The 20,326-nt window shown below is 46.6% G+C and overlaps 1 protein-coding gene across 5 annotated transcripts in view; it reads right to left on the reverse strand.

The window, feature by feature from the left end:
- ERG (ETS transcription factor ERG) overlaps positions 1-20,326 on the reverse strand; it is a 323,869-nt gene that overhangs the window by 11,134 nt on the left and 292,409 nt on the right. For 4 of the 5 annotated variants that reach the window (XM_088835169.1, XM_055416410.2, XM_055416426.2 and 1 more), the window contains 6 exons: positions 14,673-14,876; positions 13,767-13,847; positions 11,768-11,839; positions 2,224-2,292; positions 1,504-1,560; positions 806-853 (listed from right to left, as the gene is read on the reverse strand). In XM_088835169.1, the coding sequence (XP_088691295.1) occupies positions 806-853; positions 1,504-1,560; positions 2,224-2,292; positions 11,768-11,839; positions 13,767-13,847; positions 14,673-14,876 (531 nt within the window). The remainder of the gene's footprint in view (positions 1-805; positions 854-1,503; positions 1,561-2,223; positions 2,293-11,767; positions 11,840-13,766; positions 13,848-14,672; positions 14,877-20,326) is intronic. The other variant, XM_055416401.2, reaches the window with a different exon arrangement.

A 20,326-nucleotide genomic window follows, 5' to 3' on the forward strand; every position in this document is an offset into this window, starting at 1 on the left:
GTGGTTCTCCTCCCCGCTAACTCATATGTTGGGTTTGTTCAGTACGTTGGAATGTGACATCATTGGGAATAGGATCTTTAGAGGGGTAATCAAGTTAAAGTAATGTCATTTGCCCGGCGCTAATCCAGTTTGACTGGGGTCCTGGCAGAAATGGGAGTTTGGGCACAGAGATACAATACAGACGTAAGGAGATGCAGGCAAAGACGGCCATCGGCAGGCCAAGGAGAGGTCCTGGACAGATTCTTCTCCATGGCCCACAGAGGGAAAGAACCCTGTCAACTTGATTTTGGACTTCAGGTCTCTAGTACTTCCCGGGTGGTGCTAGTGGTAAGGAACCTGCCTGCAGATGCGGAGACTTGGGTTCGATCCCTGGGTTGAGAAGATCCCCTGAAGGAGGGCATGGCAACCCACTCCAGTATTCTTGCCTGGAGAATCCCCATGGACAGAAGAGCCTGGTGGGTCGCAAAGAGTCAGACATAACTAAAGGGACTCAGCACACACGCATGCCTCTAGAACCAGGAGACAATAAATGTCTGATGTCTAAGCCCCCAGCCTGTAGAACTTGGTCAGAGCAGCCCTAGGAAGCCGAGACAACTTGGATTAGTAAGGATGCTCTTCGCTGAAGCTAAATCTTAAGTTTATAACCCAACCCTTTTATTTGCCATTTAGGCAAGTACTCCAGTGAAACCTACAACTTAAATTTGTTCAGTGGAAGGGATTTCTTTGCCTATACAAGTTCAACGTTCAAAATAGCTCCTGCCCAAAAGATAACTTTGTAAGAGCAAAACCATCAGCGGTGTCTCACCTGGATTTGCAAGGCGGCTACTTGTGGGTCCAAGAATCTGGTAAGGATCTGCAGCAGAAAGAAAAGACATGGTTGGGAGCAGGTGGGATGCAACTGCAGGAATGATGCTGATCTGCTGGTGTTTTCAGATTTGAGAGCTGAAAATGCCTCACCAAAGTCCCCCAGCACCACTTCCTATACTAGAGACAATGTCATATGGGTCTGAGACAGGCTTCAAAGTAAAGATCTCCAAGCTGGTGGCTGAGCTCAGATTTGGTCTGGGGTTCCTGACATCCAGTCCAGGCCTCTCTCCATCCCAGAACATAAACAGGGCAAATGTCCTCAGTCCCCCACGGTCCCCAGGACAATACTGGCTGCGTTGCTCAGCACGCTGGCAGCAGAAACATTCCACTGCATTTCTGGGCTGAGGTTGTTGTATGTGGCCTGGAAGGTAAAGTCATAATTCCCAGGACACAAAGAAGCTGGGTGCAGATGGAATGTGTTTTCCATATTTACTGCATAGATTTTGTAAATGGATTAGCAGAAACTCAATCATTTCCAATTGAGCAGACTGGTAGTTTGGTGCCCGTTTTAAATATGCAACAGTCCTAAAGAAGACAAAGGAACATGACTTTCACTTAGAAAGTGACACGTTTTAGAAAGGTGCTGCCAGACCCTTTTCTTCTTTTATGACCATCAAGAGGTGCCCTGAAACATACCGAGCTGCGGACGCTGGTCTTCAGTTTTGGGTACTGTGGAAGGAGATGGCTGAGCAGCTGAAAATCCAAAAATGAAAGAGACAATTAGCCGTACCTTGTGTGGACTACTAGATTTTGGTGCCGCTGTTCATCATTCCACCAATTATCTCAGTTATGAATACAGGAGTCCTACTCTTATGATAAGAAGCATCTTAGGGTAAGGAAAATTTTTCCTTTTCAACAAAATCAAATGCAGACACAGTAGCAAAACAAAGGCCCTCTAACTTCTTTTAAACATTTATTTGTGCCCCATTTTTTCCAAAACTTAAAAGAAAATTTGAGATGGTTTACAAAACAAATTAAAATGAATCGCCCTCTAAAATAAATAGATAAAGGGAAATTACTAGGAAAATAAAATAAAGCAAGGAATACTTTAAACATGGCCAAGATTGGGAAATGACCTGGCATTTAATCCATACTCAAAGCATCCCATGACACATGTATTTCTTCATGTGGAAATACATCACCTTGTTCACTTCTTTCTGTTAGAGAAATATGTCTAACCCCCAAAGGGAATGAATCATTGCATTTAAAGATCAGTTGCACTTTGGGGCCAAAGGGACACACATGTTGTATGTTGAAAAAGCACAAACTGGCTAAAGAAATGATCATTTCCTCCATCAAGAGTTACCCACTGCCTGGTGATGAGAGGGTTCAAGGCAGCAGGAATTGACACCGTACCTTTCGACTGGGGGGCAGGGTGGCCGTGGCTGGTCCAGGCAGATCTCCTGGGTGGTTCGTAAGGTAAATCTGTAAAGACAAATAAAATGACTAAAAGATCAATGATGTGGCTTGATAACAGCTATTTTGTATGCCGTTTGAAGTTTGTGTTTATTACAATATGTGAGAAAACCCAGTGATCCAAAGAAACATTCAACCTGGGTTTCACGAGATTTATGTTTTATTTACAAAAGATAACTTCTGTATCTTTTATCGATCTAACCCATTTTCAACCGTTCACCTGAAAACTCCCATGGACAGATTGTCTCAGAGCTGGTGGACTCCCCTAAAATAATTCACTGCAATCATAGTCAAGGCCGCACCGGGTTTCCTGCAATGTATTTGTCTGGCTTCCAGCTTGAGCTGACGACCCCGTTATGACGCGCACGGCCTGTCTGAAACACAGCCTGCGGGACTGATGAATGAACCGATACCTGCTTGAGGCCTGACCCTAAATCCACCAAACGGCATCCGTGTTCCTTCCCCTTCTTCCTTGGAAAAGAGTACTGCCTTCTTTATGTGCCACCTGCCTCTCTCAGCCACCCCTCCTTCCCCCTCACCCACTTTTATTAAATCAGTCTTAATGGACTAGCTCTTTTTCTGTGCAAATGTCTACTTTTTCTCTGGCTGCAAATGAATTTAGGATTTCCCTAAAAGGAATCGCATGAAGTCGTCGGTGAGAATGAAATAGTATTGCCCCCGAAACATATTAGCAGTGATCATAGAACTGAAGTATATGCCAATGATTTTTTTTTGTATTTATAATGTATTGTCGCTTGTCCCATAAACCTTCATCACACTTTGCATATGCAAATTGAATATTTTGGCACCCTCAGTGCAAGCTCGATGATGATTATGACTCTAGGTCGTTTCAAGCTTCCTTAAAAATATATTCCAGAAACGTTATTACGTGTGCTCTTCCCGACTGTGCCAAGGGAAAGCTAGTGTACATGCAGTCTTGTGACAGAGCCGCTTCACATCTGCGTCTTCTTGGATTGGTAGGTCTCGGTTCAATGCCACGTGTCACTGGGCCAGCTGAAAGCCATACCCAGGTCCTGCAGCAGGTATCCTGCTGCCAGACACCTGGAGAGGACTATAAACTCTCACGTGGAGAGATTTTAAACTTGGTTTAAAATTGGCCATTTGGTGGGTCTGTCTTCAAAAAGCTTGACTATGTTGCAAAAGACATGTCTCTCTCCATTTTCCTATCCCAGAGAGACAAGCATTGAAATGCAACGTGAAATCCAACACAGAATTGCCCTAATTTATTTGGTCTGTTTGGCTACGACCATCTTTCGACTGGTGTGGTCTGTGAAATCCTACTCTCCAGAGCTTTGGTTGAGCTCGATCACTTTCTCTGCTGCTGCGTACCACTCCCTCGCCACTGGCGTTTTTGTATTTGGGGACTGGAAGCGTTTCCCACCCAGTCCCTCAGATTCTCATTTTTCTGATGTTGGGATTACACAGGGGAATTAAATCTGCAGCTGCTATCAATTTACCACTAAATTTCAACTTACGTCGCTGGGGGCATTTGCACACGGATTCTCATCTAGTTGCATTTCGTCTAGAAAATGGTTAGCCAGAGTTTCAATTTGAGAGCTGTCTCAGAAAGAAAAATCTAGGAGGGCAATTGTAACAGTGTCTTAGCCCACTATAGGAGCAGACAGTCACACCAACAGGAGGGCTTCTATCTACAGAGTGAAAAAGCAAGAGAATCCAGAAATAGGTTCCAGGTCTTCGTTTCTCCATAGACCAGGAACACTGGTAACGTCTGGGAGCTTGTTATAAATGCAGAATCTCACTCTAGATCTACTGAATTAGAACCTTCATTTTACCAGATTCTTGTAAAAAAAAAAAATAGAGGTACCATATGATCCTGTAATCCCACTCCTGGGGATATGTCGGGAGAAAACTATAATTTAAAAAGAACACCCCACTGTTCATAGCAGCACTATTCACAACAGCCAAGACACGGAAGCAGCCTAAATGTCCAGTGACGAACAAACGGATAAAGAAGACGCGGTACACACGTGCAGTGGAATACTGATGCTGTTAGTTGCTAAGTCGTGTCTGACTGTTTTGCAACCCTGTGGACCACAGCCCGCCAGGCTCCTCTGTCCATGGGATTTCCCAGGCAAGAATACTGGAGTGGGTTTCCATTTTCTTCTCCAGGGGATCTTTCTGACCCAGGGATCAAACCTGCGTCTCCTGCATTGGCAGGTGGATTCTGTACCTGAGCCACCAGGGAGACCACACAATGGAATATTACTCAGCCAGAAAAAAGAGTCAAATTATGCCATCTGCAGTAACATAGATGGACCTAGGGATTATCACTCTATTCAAGTAAGCCAGACAGAGAATCCCAGGGAAAGAGGAGCCTGGTGGGCTGCCGTCTATGGGGTCACACCAGAGTTGGACACGACCGAAGCGACTTAGCAGCAGACAGAGAAAGACAAATATACGATATCACTTACATGTGGAATCTAAAAAAAAGATGATACAAAGAAGCTTATATACAAAATAGAAATAGACCACAGACATAGAAAACAAGCTTATGGTTTCCTAAGGTGGGGGAGGGATAAATTGGGAGATTAACATATACACACTACTCAAAATAAAACAGAGAACCAACAAGGGCCTACTGATTAGCACAGGGAACTGTACTCAGTATTTCGTAAAAACCTATAGGAGAAAAGAATCAGAAAAAGAATATGTGTGTAGGTATATATATGTATATACACACACACACATATATATATATATATATAAAACTGAATCACTTTTCTGTACACCAGAAAATATCATGACATTGTAAACCAACTACTTCAATTTGAAAACAAGATCTCACTTGACTTGGCTGTATGCTGAAGTTTGAGAAAGACTTTTCTAGGCAAGTTCCATTTTTCTTCTCTACAAACCCGTGTTTCTACAGATAATTATTTCAGATACGCCATCTGAGTCTGTGAATGCCAATACATGAGGACAGAGTTCCAGATCGCATGCTTTTGCCTGAAACATGACAACACAAATGGGCTCAATAGCCAGCGTCAGTCGGTGAGTCTGCTACCGTCTTAAACACAAGAAGACTGCCCGTGAAATGTACCTGAAAGAGAGCAAGCACCAAGCCAGGAATAGAAAAATAGCTTGAAACTCTTTCTTCATGAAGTCCTTCTTAGAGTGCACAACCGTGTCCCATCCTGCCTCGAAAATCAGTCAGGACCTGAACAACTCCAAGCCTGATTCTTAGCCAAGAAACCTGAGATGTTTACATGAACGATGATTAATGTGCTCATGAGCATATTGCCATGGAAGATAAGTGGAGTTTTGTTTTTGTTCATGAAATTCTGCCCCGGGGCTGTCTTATCAGCTACTGATCATGTGCTGTGGGGGCCCTGAGTCCCCTCCTGTGGGATGTGACACTGGGGAATGTTGAACCAAGCCTCGCTGAGACGAGAGACGACCATTTCAGTGACCTCGCCAGCAGCTACACCACCTCTAAGCAGAGCCAGTTTCGAGCAGTTCTGCTCCTTGGCCACTTGAAAAATTATGACACCGTGCACATTAGCTATTTGCCCCTGATGGATTAGTAGATCATAAGACTTCGAATAAAAACACAGTTTACATGTCACTTTTGGTGGTCATTTCAACTCACCCTTCATTTTTCTTCCATTTTGATCTTCAAGGCCATTAGCTCATACACTTGGCAGAAGGTCTGTGCCAGAGAAGGCTGCTTTCCGGCATGGCTTCTGCTCTTTTTATTTCTTTAACAGACTGTGTTTTAAAACTGAGGTTTATAAGACCCATTCCAGAGGCAGCTGAAGGTACCAAAGAAGTATGTTCTCTGCCATGATTTAGACCAAAAACCATGAAGCTACAAAGAAGGAGTGTGACTGGTGCTGGCTCCCTCACCCCAGCACCTTTGCTTATGTCCTGGGAATTAAGATAACTGTGAGGCTGGAGCAGACTCTTCAGAGTCCCGTGCACTGCAAGGAGATCAAACCAGTCAATGCTAAAGGAAATCAACCCTGAACATTCATTGGAAAGACTGATGCTGAAGCTTAAGCTCCAATACTTTGGCAACCTGATGCAAAGAGCTGACTGATTGGAAAAGACCCTGATGCTGGGAGGGATTGAGGGCGGGAGGAGAAGGGGACGACAGAGGATGAGATGGCTGGATAGCATCACCGACTCAAAGGACATGAGTTTGAGCAAACTCCGGGAGAAAGTGGAGGACAGAAGAGCCTGGTGTGCGGCAGTCCATGGGGTTGCAACGAGTCGGACATGACTTAGTGACTGAAGAGCAACGACAAGATCAGTTCCTGATTCTGAATGAGACTCCTCCCCACCGTTGCTCCCTCCTCTAGACATCAGTGATGTAGGGCAGCATCCTTGCTGTCCCTCTTGCAAGATTAGGTTCACCAAGTTTTATGCTCTCTTTTCATCAGGTTCACTGAACAGCCCCGCTAGCCCTCTTCAAGTCCAGCCTCCACTTTAAAGGACCAGAACTTGGATCGTGAGAGGGCTTACCCTCCCTCTGCAGGATCCATGCCACATGTACGAAGCAACTCTGGAGGTCCCTGGCTGTGGTGGATGTGAAAGGATGGATTCCGCCTGCTCTCAATGAGCTTGGATGCTAACGGCAAAGACACCAAGACCAAGAGATATGGCCCCAAACCAGTCTCTGAACTCCCACTCAATGCGCGGGACTTTAGAGTAAAGCTTGCTACCCTCTGCCGTTCTCCTCCAGCTCTCCCTACAGTCTTCTAAACTCCTCTGTCAAAGGCATGGAGATCTGGGGGTGGGGGGGGGAGGCGCGTTTCGCCTTCCCTTCTCAACCAGCTTTGCAGGTCTGTGGTTATAGCAGAGTCAGGGCAAAGGCAAGAATGCATTTTCAGCCATGTGCTGTGATGCAGGCTTCTCTGAGGAGACAGAGCATCAGCTGTGTGGTCTTGCTGTGGCTGGAGATGCTGACTGGCACTGAGCTGCAAGCCCTGAGGGAGGAATCAGATTCCAAGAAACGCCTGCGGAGCACCAGCTGCAAAGCCACAGTCAAGACTTCACTTGCAGACCCAAGATCCAGTCTCTTCCAACAGCATCCTAGATGCGTATCATGGTGCACGGGTGGCCATGGCGATGGAGGAGCGGGTAGGGTTACAGATCGTCCTGGGCTCACACCAGAGCTTTCACATACACTGCTCCCAAGATATCAGGCAGGGCTTACACCGCGAGGTCAAAAACCAGCCTGCAAGGTTCCCCAAGTCAGACTTGTCTCTATGCCCCTTGAGGCCTCAAGGGGCCATCATCCCCAAAAGGCATGCACTCAGCAGAAAAGGAGGGTGCCTCTGGGGAAGACGGGGAAAGGACTTCTGGTAATAATAACTGACTCCCAGAGAAACACATGTGATACTACGAAATGCAATCACAAAATAAGAATGTAAACGATCTGCCCATGTGCTACCATTTTCTGAGAGGAGTGGACAGACTCATCTATATGCTAATTCAACGGAGGGTTCATGAAAGAGCGTGCATTCTGAATCACGGCAGTTTGGAAAATAATAAATAGGAACGAGCACGGAAAGGGAGGGGGCTGAGGCACGAACAAAGGAGTATGGTGTCCATCGTGCGTGATCTTGTAAGGTCACCGGGCAGTCCCGGCTGATGGTGGGTGAACCGGAAAGGATGAAGCCACTGGACAGGGCAGGCCATAAAGGAATCCAGGATCGAATCGGGGAGACGGGCCGTGATAAGAGGAAAGAGAGGATGGGGTAGGCAGCCCAGGACTGGATGCTGGAGAAGGGAGGAAAGGGAGGAGGTGGGGACGGAGCACCAGGACGCTGGACGCGGCAGGACAGATGGATGGGAGGACGGAGCCCTCTGTCTCCGTGGGTGTGAGATCAGAGACATGGATGGATGCTGCAAACCAAGGGCGCCGGGGAACAGGAATTCAGGCCTCTATCCCCAAGGACCTCTCCCCAGGAAAGAGTCAGCAACCACCTCTTCTGAAAGAAACCCACTGACCACAGGTACACGGTCAGATTCCCAGGGACCCGCTCTCCCAATGACCCCTGCACCACCCATCTGCCCTCCCTGCCCCCTCCCAAGCCATCGTGAACTTCTCCAACTGTACCACTACACGGCCACCCCTGCAAGGCTGAGCACAGGTCCACCCCAAGTGTACAAACAAGTGTACTTTCCCCAGGTTCAAATCTCTCAGTCTGGCTGACAGCAAACAGCTCTCTGGCTCGTTCACTCTGATTTAAATTCTTCATAGATATCTCAAGACACCAATATTTACATCTCCTTTCAGAATCACAGTGGCAATCCTCAAAACAGGCATTTTGGTACAAATTGAGTCTCTTCCGAGTCATGCGTGGATGACAGATGGAAGGAAAGTGCGTGACCAGGGTTTCGCCAGGTGCGTGAGCGTTGGCTACCCTTGTGTCTCCCTGGGGTGGCCCAGCCATCCTCCCAGCCACTCTCCTGTCTGACACCTGGACACTCCAGATGGCGCTGATGAACCTACACGCCCAGCAGCAGTGGAGACTCAGACACAGAGAAGAGACGTGTGGACACAGTTGGGGAAGGAGAGGGTGGGACGGACCGAGGCCGCGGGGCTGCAACAGACGCGTCACCGTGGGTGACCCAGGCAGCCAGTGGGGAGTTGCTGCACAGTGCGGGGAGTCAGAACCTGGGCTCTGTGACGGCCTAGAGGGGCGGGATGGGGTGGGCGGTGGGACAGAGGTTCAGGAGGGAGGGGACATATCTGCACCCGTGGCTGACGCATGCCAGAAACCAGCATATCGGTGCAAAGCGACTGTCCTCCAATTAAAAACAAATTGAAAAAGAGGATATAAAAATATGAACTCTTACACTGTTGGTGGGAATGCAAACTAGTACAGCCACTATGGAGAACAGTGTGGAGATTCCTCAGAAAACTGGAAATAGAACTGCCATATGATCCAGCGATCGCACTCCTGGGCATACACACCGAGGAAACCAGAATTGAAAGAGACACATGTACTCCAATGTTCATTGCAGCACTGTTTATAACAGCCAGGACATGGAAGCAACCTAGATGTCCATCTGCAGATGAATGGATAAGAAAGCTTTGGTACATATACACAATGGAGTATTTCTCAGCCATCAAAAAGAATGCATTTAAGTCAGTTTTAATGAGGTGGATGAAATTGGAGCCAATTATACAGAGTGAAGTAAGCCAGAAAGAAGAACATCAATACCGTATATTAACGCATCTATATGGAATTTAGAAAAATGGTAACCTGAACCCTGTATAAGAGACTGCAAAGGAGACATAGGCATTTAGAACAGTCTTTGGGACTCTGTGGGAGAGGGTGAAGGTGGAATGATTGGGGAGAATGGAATTGTAGCATGTATATTATCATAAGTGACCAGTCCAGGTTCGACGCATAAATTTTCCTCTGTTCATTTCTTTGCAAAAAAAAAAGAATAAAACTTTATAATATTAAGAAAAGGACCTCTTCCAAATCCACCACACCCTCACATAGGGAAAAAAGGAGTCCTAGGGCCCACTGTTTTTTCTTTTGCAGTCAAGTGGCACATGGGGTCTTAGCTCCCCAATCAGGGATCAGACCCTTGCCCCCTGCACTGGAAGCGCAGAGTCTGACCACCAGACCCCCAGGGAAGTCAAAAGACCTACTGTTCTGTCTGTGAAGCAACATGTAGTCCTGACCATCACACTAAACCAACTCATGTGGCCCCACGACCCCAACACCAGCTCACAATCCTCAGCTTTTGCGACTCAGACACATCCATGAAATCTCTGCAGACAAACAAATGAGCAACCCTTGGCCAAAGGTTTACAGGCAGCTTCTGCTTCTGTGAGTATGGGTGGGAATTTCTTTAAATCACTTACAAAATCAGTATGATTTTCCTGTACTTCCCGTGACCTCCCAAAGGTGCATTTACTGGCAGTCAGCTCAGGCACGCCTAGACCCTGACACGTGCACTGTGATGCTCCTTTTCCAGTACAGGCTGTGAGGTCCTTTGGAGCCAGCCTAGATCACTGCAGACCCTGAGTCTTGTCCACGATTACGTGGTCTGTGTCAGAGATGACAAAGCACGTTGGCTGAGCTTTTCCACTGTGCTTTTCAGGAGGGACAGGGGAGAAAACTTGATGAGGGCAGAGGACAGAAAATCACCGGCTCTGTTGCAGTACCAGAGCGGTCCTCACCTGGAGAAGCATCTTTCCCTGTGCTAGTCAGCTCACTGGTCCCCCATCTTTTTCAATGGGGAGAAACAGTAACCCCAAGCTTGGTGCCTGGGACCAGCACAAACAGGGACTCGGGCAGCCTGGACAGATGCTAGAAGCTGAAGAGCGACAGCCTGGGTCTAGGAAGGAAGATGGGAGGAGTCCTACATCCACGTGCGAACAGGCAGAAACCATCCCACAGCCCTGAGTCACGATTCCTCAGCTATGAGGCTCACTCACGTCATCCAGCTCCTGGGGTTGTACATCCCAGTGAGGGCTTAGAAGATGGGACCAGGCTTGCCCAAGGCCACCCCCCTGCACTTCTCTACCTGGCAACACTCCATCCTCCTCTGGTACATGGCCCTTCCATTGCAGCGCACATAGCCCATCCCTTTCCTGGAGGGAGGAATTTAGTGAGGAATTCTTCTCCCTTCCTGCTCCCACAGCCGCTATCGTCAGAGGTGGAGCTTCTACTGCAAAATCAGTGCTTTAGGTTAAACATTCATTTCTGTCCCTCCAGCTCCAGGCACCTCACTCGTAAGGTTAAATATTACGCGTGTGAGTCTGTTCTAGCTCTAGGTGGCTTTACTGAAACATCTAGAGCTTTAGGCTGTGTGCCGTGGCTGGCACTCAGGAGGGTGGGTAGGTACCTGGGGAATGGCCAGGTTAGCTTTCTGAAGGCAGGGAGCTCTCTGAAGTCTGGCTGATCTTTAGATTCCCCAGCCTCTAACATCGTGCTTGGCATGAATAGGAACTTTGATAACTACTGATAGATTTTTTTTCATGAATGACACATAAATTAATAAGCTAATTGAGTCAACGGGAAAGACATAAAGATTCAGGTGTAAATATGATCGATTACACGCTTCTGCTCTGAAAGGCTGGCTCTCGTGACAGCTGAGAACTGGCCACTTGTGTTAGCCACTGGTTCCGGGCTATGGGATTAGGATGGACGGATGACACTATGTCCTTTCGTAAACTCGAAATCAGACGGGCGTCAGGAAAGACTTCTTGGCCCGTCTGTGTCTGAGAGCAGCTGGTGAATGGGCTGGCCTGCTTTTCAGCCTGCAGTTCAGGGAGGGACTGTCCCTGTGATCTCTGAGCGGAGAGGTCTGACTGATTCTAGGCTCCAGGTCCACAGAGGCAGAGTCAGACTGTTTAGGGCTCCCATCCAAGATCAGCTGGGTCACGTGACATAGGTCACGCATCTCACGGGACATCCGGGGATGTCTCTCAAAAAAAAAAAAAAAAGATGACACAGGGCTGTTTCCGTACCTGGCCTAGTTGTAATTCTTTGCGTGGCTTCGGGATATACTGAAGTATTTGGGAAAATAAAAGCTGCACCCCCTGCAGACAAAAGGAGAGACAGAACACGTGAAGGTCTTGCTGCCGTGATTGTCCCTCTCAGCAACAGTGCCTAGCCTGCTTTCCCCCTGACAACCGAGGGAGGCGGCCTCCTGGAACCAGCCACACCTGACCTGGGAACAAGGACGCGGGTCAGAAACCAGTGCTGAAGCTGGAAGGGATGCTCCACTTGGCATATAGGGTCTTGGGTTTGGATTATTCAGCTTCCTCCTGAAGCCCCTTCCTGTGTTTTCCATCCTCCCACAGCTTGCTTTATTAGAACAATTCTATGCTGGGTGTTTTCATTTTCAAATTGTATGAAAATCCATAAAACATTTTTACAGAGCCCTTGGAAAGTAGTACCAAAGAATTATAACTATTTTGCAAAGAATATATGGATCTAATTAAACATGAATTCACATCTCTGTTCACATGCCTGTCTTCCCTTTCTCTCTCTCAATCAACGCTCAACTTGTTAACGGACAAAATTCCCTGTTTTCCAGCTCAGTCCATTTGGAATGCGCTACCCTGCTTTTCGATTGCTTCTATGTTTAGCAAGGACAAAAATAATGAAATCAGAGCTTCCTTGACACTTTCATTCCCTGCTAAAAAGAATTTTTAAATGACTATGAAGTTATCTGGAAGTGTGTATTTTCAAAGCATTTCCTATGGGAGGGGAATTACTTTGTCTAAGGTGCTTGCTATTTCTGGCCACAAGGTTATGAAAAAGCTGATTGTGTAACCTACATCAGAAAAGTGTATGGTTAATTCAAAGCAATTTTTTAACTTCAGATTAAATACATAACGTTCTGAACATTGAGGGCCAGCTCAAGAGATCAACTAGCAATCCCTGCAATACTCAAGCTTGGACTCACTCATATTATATGTTTAAAAATAATACAGCAAATATTTGGGAAACGGCTGCATTTCTCTGTGTGGGTTGACCGTGAATTGGCTGGCTTGCTTATGAGGGGTTACTTGGTCCTTCCAACACTCGATGGTTTTCTCCCTAGCCTGGGGGTGGCAGAGGGTCCCGGGAAAATGATACAGTAGGGTTAGCAGCCTGTGGTCAGGCTTACAGTGTCTCCATCACAATGGAGAAAAGGGATACCACCAGGACCACATTCATCCACAGAAAGCCCAGCCTCTACTCTCAGCCTTTACTGGGAGGGAGAAGGGTTAGCCAGGAAGAAGCATCATGTTAAACTCTATCGGGCTCAGGCCAAAAATAAATAAATAAATAAATATTAATAAGATGTAGAATCAATAGTTAAGACATGGAATAGCAGGTATTTGGTTAGTCACTAATTTCAAATCTTCCAAAAATCATAACATAGCTTCCCTTGCAACAAAAGCTCCCCAGAGGTAACCAACATTCCCGCCTACTGCCTTTTGCAAACGTACAAGGTCTGTGCAAGACGATTCAAGTCAAATGGCCTAAAACTACCAAAAAGGGAAAAGTATAATACCTGCTTGTCCTAATAAATACTCCTTTAAGAATTAAAAAAAAAATTAAAGTGTTGCGTTCTCAGCCTTTAATTTTCAAAGGAGAAAAAGGAGGATGCGAAGGGCCCCTTTATACAGAGCATGCTTTAGTGTCTACAGTCAGCACAGGGCACACTGGAGCACGCAGAGGAGCAGACAGCAACCCAGCAAAGGGAGCTAAGGCTATGGCTGGAAGCTAATCCTGCATGTCTCCTGGTTGAAAGAAATCCTCTGACTGGTAAAGAAAGCAGGGAAGTATTCAGATACCAAAGAGGCTGCGGCAGCGCCAACACAGAGCCCTCATCTACCAAGGACCCCTCAACCATCCACCTCTGCCTTCTGCCTTCCTGATGCACTGGCTGTCCCATGTTCCACCTGAAAAGCATGCGACCTGTAAACAAAAGCCTATGCTTGTCCTGGGGGCAAGGGGAGGGGCCAGCATTACCTGTGTTTCTAGCATGCATGAGCCGTGGAGAGTTTTGTAAGGCTTTATCAACATCATCTGAAGTCAAATGTGGAAGAGGTGCTACAAAACAAAACAAAAAGGCAACATCCAAATGAAAAAAAAGAGAGAGAATTACCTTCCTGGAAAAATTTAAAAAAAAAAAAAAGAAGAGGAAAGAAAACACCTGCCCCTCCCCACCCCCAGCACTCCCCACCCTAAATATCATGGGCTGCTTGGAAATTTCTCCACGGCTCTGCTCCCAGTTAGCATGTTAAAACCTAGATGGGGGCCTATACTGAATCCAGGGACGCCAGGGAAAGTATTTACACCAAAGTGTTCACACCACCCACTGTTCCACTATCTCAACTCTATCCTTCTAATCATACGTGACCTTTGAAATATTAAAGCATGCAGCAGACTCTGTAGATTCATGCCTATCATTGCCAAGATGCCAGTCCCATTCCGACAGGCTAAGCCACATCTCAAGATACCAAGCGAAAACGCTCCTCATTTTGTGTTCCAGTGGGGTACGCAAGGGAGTTTGGTTTCGCTCTCGGGAAGATAAACGCCATACTTCCCGTCAAGTAGGCGCCTTTCTGTAATGTTTCTCCTTCTGTTTGGACATCATGGAGATGAAATAATGTGTGACCAAGCTCTGTTTCCCTCTGATAGGTGATCTTCTAGGTCAGGGGAACCCTGGAGGAGCAACTGAACACTAGAGGTGACTTTGCTGCTTCTTATAAAAGAGCCACTTTCACGCCGCATCTGGCTAAGTCATCACCTTCTGAGCATTCTCTCAGATCCTAATGGGAATCGGGTTAGGGCAGCAAGAGGGCTGAACCCTCTGCATCTGAGGTTAAGAAGGACCTCAGACAGTGCTCTCGAGGGGAGTGGGGGCCGCCTTACTCTCTCTGAGGTAGTGGAGGTGCGACAGAAGGATGTCAGCGTTGTAGCTCGGGGTGAGCCTCTGGAAGTCGTCTTTGGTCATCTTGCACAGCTCCTTCCCGTCGATATTCTGGAACAATAAGATGTCGACGTCCGGAAGCCCGTATTCTTTGACTGCCCACTCCAGCCACTGCCGGACATGGTCTGTACTCCACAGCGTGGGATCTGAAAGGGGAGGGAAGAATGTTTAATCAACACCTTAAGACAAACTCCTGGGGCAGAGCCGTATCCCAGGTGGGATCTCCCACCAGCCACAGCTTTCCAGATCATCACCTGCCACTCTCCCAGAATTTTCAAGCCAGGCTCAGGGACCAGTCCAAGGAGAACGTCCAAAGAAGAGCAACTGACTTATACTCAGAGACTACTGTCTTTAAAGTAAGTTTTTTTTGTTTTTGTTTAAGCAAAGAAGGGTATTTATTGATTCACATAACTGAAAAGTCCAGGGGATATACCAGCTTCAGGCACGGTTTGGTTCATGACCACAAACACTGTCATGAGACTCGAGTCTCTCCAGGGTTTGCCTCTCTTTCCTCTGTATTGGCTTCATTCTCTGACTGGTTCCTTTGATATGCTGGGCCCAGCTGGTTTGAGTTTTCCATCCTACAGAGCTAAAGAACTTCCGTAAAGAGCTTCTGAGCCTCTTCTCCACAGTTCACTAGAACTCTTTAGGGCTGAGAATCACAGGACCAGCTTGAGTCACACGGCCACTCCTGAGCCAATCACTGCGGTCAAGGAGGTGGGCTGGGCCGATGCATCAGGTCTGAATCACACGTCCACCCGGGAAACCTAAGATCAAGTCAGACTGAACCCACGTGGACTGACAACAGAGAGAGGAGGCTCCAGGAAACATCAAGGAGCTGCTGCAAAGGGATGGACTGGATGCTGGTCAATCAAAAGCAACACTGGCGTCAATGCTAAGACCAGACATTGAAGAAGTTTAAAGGGAATTATCCTGGAAGTTTAGGATTCGTCACACCATTTGCTTCTTTGTTGCTCAGTTAACCTAAAGTTTCCTGGAGAGATAAGGTTTTCTTCTTATTCATTTCTTTTTATTTTACTTATTCATTTATTCATCTGAATAAAGAATATCTGAATCACTTTGCTCTACACTGAAACTAACCTAACACTGAAAATCAACTAAAGTTCAATTTTTTAAAAAATGGGAGGGACTTCCCCAGCAGTCCAGTGGTTAAGACTCTCCGCTTCTAATGCTGGGGGCCTGGATTTGATACCTGATCGGGCAACTAAGATTTCACATGCTGCATGGCACAGCCACAAAATAAGTAAAATTAAAAAAAAAAATTTAAACAATGAGAAAAAATGAATAAGAATCAATGAAAACTTTCCTTAAAAAAATACCTGTGTTTTTATATGAAAAAAAAAAAGCAACATATATCAGGAAGATGTTAATTACATATTTACAACAACAACAAAATCCCATACAGAATTTGCATGAAATCCTGGAAAATATTGACCACAGAATTGGAAATGACATGTAGGTTAACCTGAACCCTAGCACCTCCCAGGAAGCGAGTGTTTCTAGGCGAGAGGCATCAGTTACACGCTTTTCCTGCAGAGAAGCTGGTCTGGCAGCTCACTCACAGCTGCAGGAGGCAAGCTAGCTGGGGGTGTTCACATTCCACAACTAAGGCACAAACACCCACAGGATGCAGGCAGCGTCGTCACGCTCGGCCGCCACGTACGGAAGGCGGCCCCCGTAGGAGCAGGAGGGCAGGGCCCTGGGGAGAAGGGGCGGGGGACCCCCTCAACAGAAACACAAGCTGAGAGCACCCCACGCAAACAGCCTGGGTGGAGGGTACCCAGGATGCCTCGCCGGCAGATGGGGCTCCTCCCTGGGGTCCCTGAGCACCAGGAGACATTAGGACCAAGGACAAGAAGCCAGAGTTCTTCTAATCCCTGGGTCTCTCAATGCTGTGACCCCCAGAGACTGCTTCTCTCATCTGTGTGTTTCCCATGTGGAATGAAAACCTAGGTCTGGGGGTCCCTGGACAGGCTCGGGGAGGGCAGGCATGCCACAAGGCTCAGACCATCATGAGTGGAAACATCTGCTGTGGGAACAGACCACCCTTTTATCGCTTTCTAGCTTAATAGTTCTGGAATCCTGTTTGCTCTTACTAATGTTTGAGGCTGCTCAAGCATGGGCATCCGATGTGCAGTTGGAACACACTCTATTCCAGAAACAACAGAGTAACGGTGAGAAACAGCCAGACAGTCACGTGCCGCCAGAATTCTCCTTCCTCCCTTCCCTCCTTCTTTCCTTTTCTTTCTCCTCTCCTGTGTCCCCCTCCCTCCCTCCTTTTGTTTCTTCCCTACGGTTTCACATCTTTCTTAATAGAAAGGAATCACTTCAACTCCAACAGAATTCATCCGCAGCCCACCGCCCTCCCGGACACCCCAGGAGGAGCCACTGTTCTGAAATGTCACATGCATCGCCCCTGCACATATCTGAACACTCCTGCTGTATCCACTGTACATATTGTTGTGTGCCTTTCAACTTAACATAAACGGCATCTAATTTGCTTCTGGCGCTCAGCACTGTGTTTTCAGGATGTGTCCAAGTCCATCCACGGAGGTACAGTTCATCATTTAAGCAGCTCTTGCGCACCCCCTCCCCATGAATATACCCAGTTTACTTATCAGTGAAGACCCCTGTGTCACCCTCCCCGCCCACACGTGAAGGAATCTGCACTGGTCCATAGCCTGGGCTCCACGTGACAGTCATGGGGAGACCGAGAAAAAAACAAAACAAAAAACTACAGATGCCTGCTCTCACTCACAGACATGCTGAATGAAATCTGCTGGGGGGCAACCTGGGTATCAGTTGTTAAAAGCTGTCCAGGTAATTCTAATGTGGTTCAGATCATCTACTGCTGGGCTTTCACTCCTTAAGAGTGTGACTATGGGAGCTGGAAGCCTCTGGATTCCCTGGGACCTAATTAGAAATGCAGAATCCCCAGGTGCCATGCGGGCCTGCTGAACCTGAGTCTGTATCTTCATAGGATTCTCGGCTGACCCGTGTCCACACGAAGCCTGGGGAAGTGCCAGCCTAGGTGAGTACCTCCATGCAGAATCGGTGGTCATAGGACCCATGCCTAACTAAGATCTCTGGTTCTGCTACAAAGCACAGAATATCTACAAAAGCTTAAATGGCAGCGTTGACAGAAAGGTACGCCTATGCCTTTGTAATCCAACCACATGGAAACATTTTGTTAGCCTGTGAAAACCGAATGTTAACTCCATCCAAGCCATTGAAGTTCAGATGGCTCTCTGCCATGAGGTCAGAATTCTGTTTTCACGGAGAAAACGTTCAAAACTTCAGACTGTTTCCACAGAAAGTATTTTTTTCCCTCCCTTTTTCTCATGGTATATTGGTCTCAGGATGCCCTGAATGCAAGTCCTCTTTCCTTAGTTCTGTGCGGAGAACAGTGAAATAGCCCTCTTGGAAAGAAGTCCCTCCCTTCCACAGGGCCCCCAAGTCACTTCCTATAAATTTCACCACTAGGTATAAATGACATGGAAGGACTTCGCTTTGGTATAACTACTTCTTAGAAATCAGTTCATTCTGGGAAGGCATTTTCTTCTCTTCTTGGTGGAAACATATTCTAAAAATGATACATAAATATCTTCCTGAAAGTTGCTGGGTTCATGTTAACATGGCCGAATGACACCTTAGGAAGACAGCCAGAAGAAGGCCAATCTCTCTCCAGCATCCCTCGGTGTGCCTGTTAATTGATTTCCCTTGCTAAGCTCAAGGTTTCGATGGCTCTTTCAATTTTCCTTTAAGGGAATCTCATGCAAGACCCCAGAGGCCAATTTCTCTTTGATCTGTACTATTATCGCTAAATTCTTGCTTCGGATTGGTCAAATGGCCCTTCTCTTGTCCTGCTGGCATGAGCGTAAATTCCTACAACCTTCCCAATCAGCAATTAGGCAGTACTTTTCAGATGCTTTTTAAAAACTGTGTGTATAGTCTCTGAACTAAAAATTCCACTTCTAGAAATTTATCCTTAGGAAATCATAGAGGAAGTGCGCAATGATTTATTTTCAAGGATGTTCTTTGTAGTGTTGTTTATAATAGCCAAACATTGGAAACACCCTAAATGTCCCACAGAAAAGAGAACTAGTTAAGTTGCTGTACATTTAGGAACATCCTTGTGATATTTAGAGACTAAAAATTACACTGCTGAATGTGGTTACTGATATGAAAAATGTTCAAAATAGATTAAAAGTTTTGAAAACATTATGGTAGTATAATTACATTCTTCAAAGAAATAAAAATATACCCATGGAAAGAATTTTCAAGAGATATGCACTGAAACGGCAATTATTGTGTCTGAGCAAAAGGCAAAGGAGATTTAAAATTTTTTTCTTTTCACTCAACTTTATCTTCTCTTTTTTTCTACAATGAATACGTGATACTTTGGTTAAAAATTTATTTATAAATATATATATATATATTCTCTGTGTTTCAAAATCAAAATAAGGTCCTACAAAAGGACTGCATATTTACATTTGCTAAAATGTTTTTATGACATTTTCATAAAATTTTAATATTACTTTTTTTATCCAGTTCATTCATGGGAGTTGTTTTATCAGAAAAGAATAAAACTACAACACCTTGGGTTACTCCTGTATCCTTTTGGAATTTGATCTGCACACCTCTGCCCTATACATTTATAAGCAAAGAATATGAAAAACAAAATATGAAAATATGACCGCTTGATAGGGTAAATGAGGACCCTCTTTTCCAATCTGTCTCTGGGGCAGCATTATTCCAGACCGCCGCTATGGGTGTTTTACAGAGAACGGTTTGCAAGGATCAAGTCCAGACCCTTCGGTCTGAAGCACATGGCCCCAGGTTCCCAGGCCCCATGGTTTTCCTAAGCATCATTCCCAGCTTCTCCTCCACCCTGGACCTTCCATCCCCACACACCCGGCTGTCGTCTCCTGAACCCACAGCCCGTCTATGCCCACACACCACCCGCTGGTTCAAGACTCAGCTTCCCGGCACCGTCGCCTACACTCACCACCTCCTGTGGGTATCTGTCCTCCACAGTCTCGAAGTTTAGGAGCTGGAAGTGACTCCCTGGGCAGGGAAGTGATGACAAGGCAGGAGGCGCTAGCCTGCCCCAGTGGCAGGGCCCACCCTGGGCTTCCCCAAGCTCCCTGGGCCAGGCATGGATGCCGCTCTTGTAAAAGGGTATTTTTTAGGGTTCAAGTCAGTGTGTGGGGTCTCAGCTCACTCTTCAGCTCCACAGAGCACCCAGGAGAGAGGCTTCCAGGTCTCCTCCATGGCCCATGATGGATCAGCCAGGTTTTCTTATTTCTGCTCCACCCTGCCATCACAGAAGGGAGCTCACAAGGTCCCACAAGAATCAACTGGTCTTCTCTCTTTCCCCGACCCCCCACTATGCGTATGAAGGAGAAAGGGGAGGCGTCATAGGATGAGCCCCAACCCAGGGTCACCTCCGCCTCTGTTCAGGGATGGATCGCACACCCTCTGCCCCCAGGGAGTGGTGCAGCTCAGAACCTGTCTCCTAACCTCGTGACTGAGCCTGGGGTTTCTTTTTTCTTTTTTAATGTCATTTTTTTTC

The sequence above is a fragment of the Moschus berezovskii genome, chromosome 1 (genome assembly GCF_049115385.1).
Source record: "Moschus berezovskii isolate FMDL1 chromosome 1, NW_MosBer_1.0, whole genome shotgun sequence".
In the NCBI taxonomy this organism is placed as follows: domain Eukaryota; kingdom Metazoa; phylum Chordata; class Mammalia; order Artiodactyla; family Moschidae; genus Moschus; species Moschus berezovskii.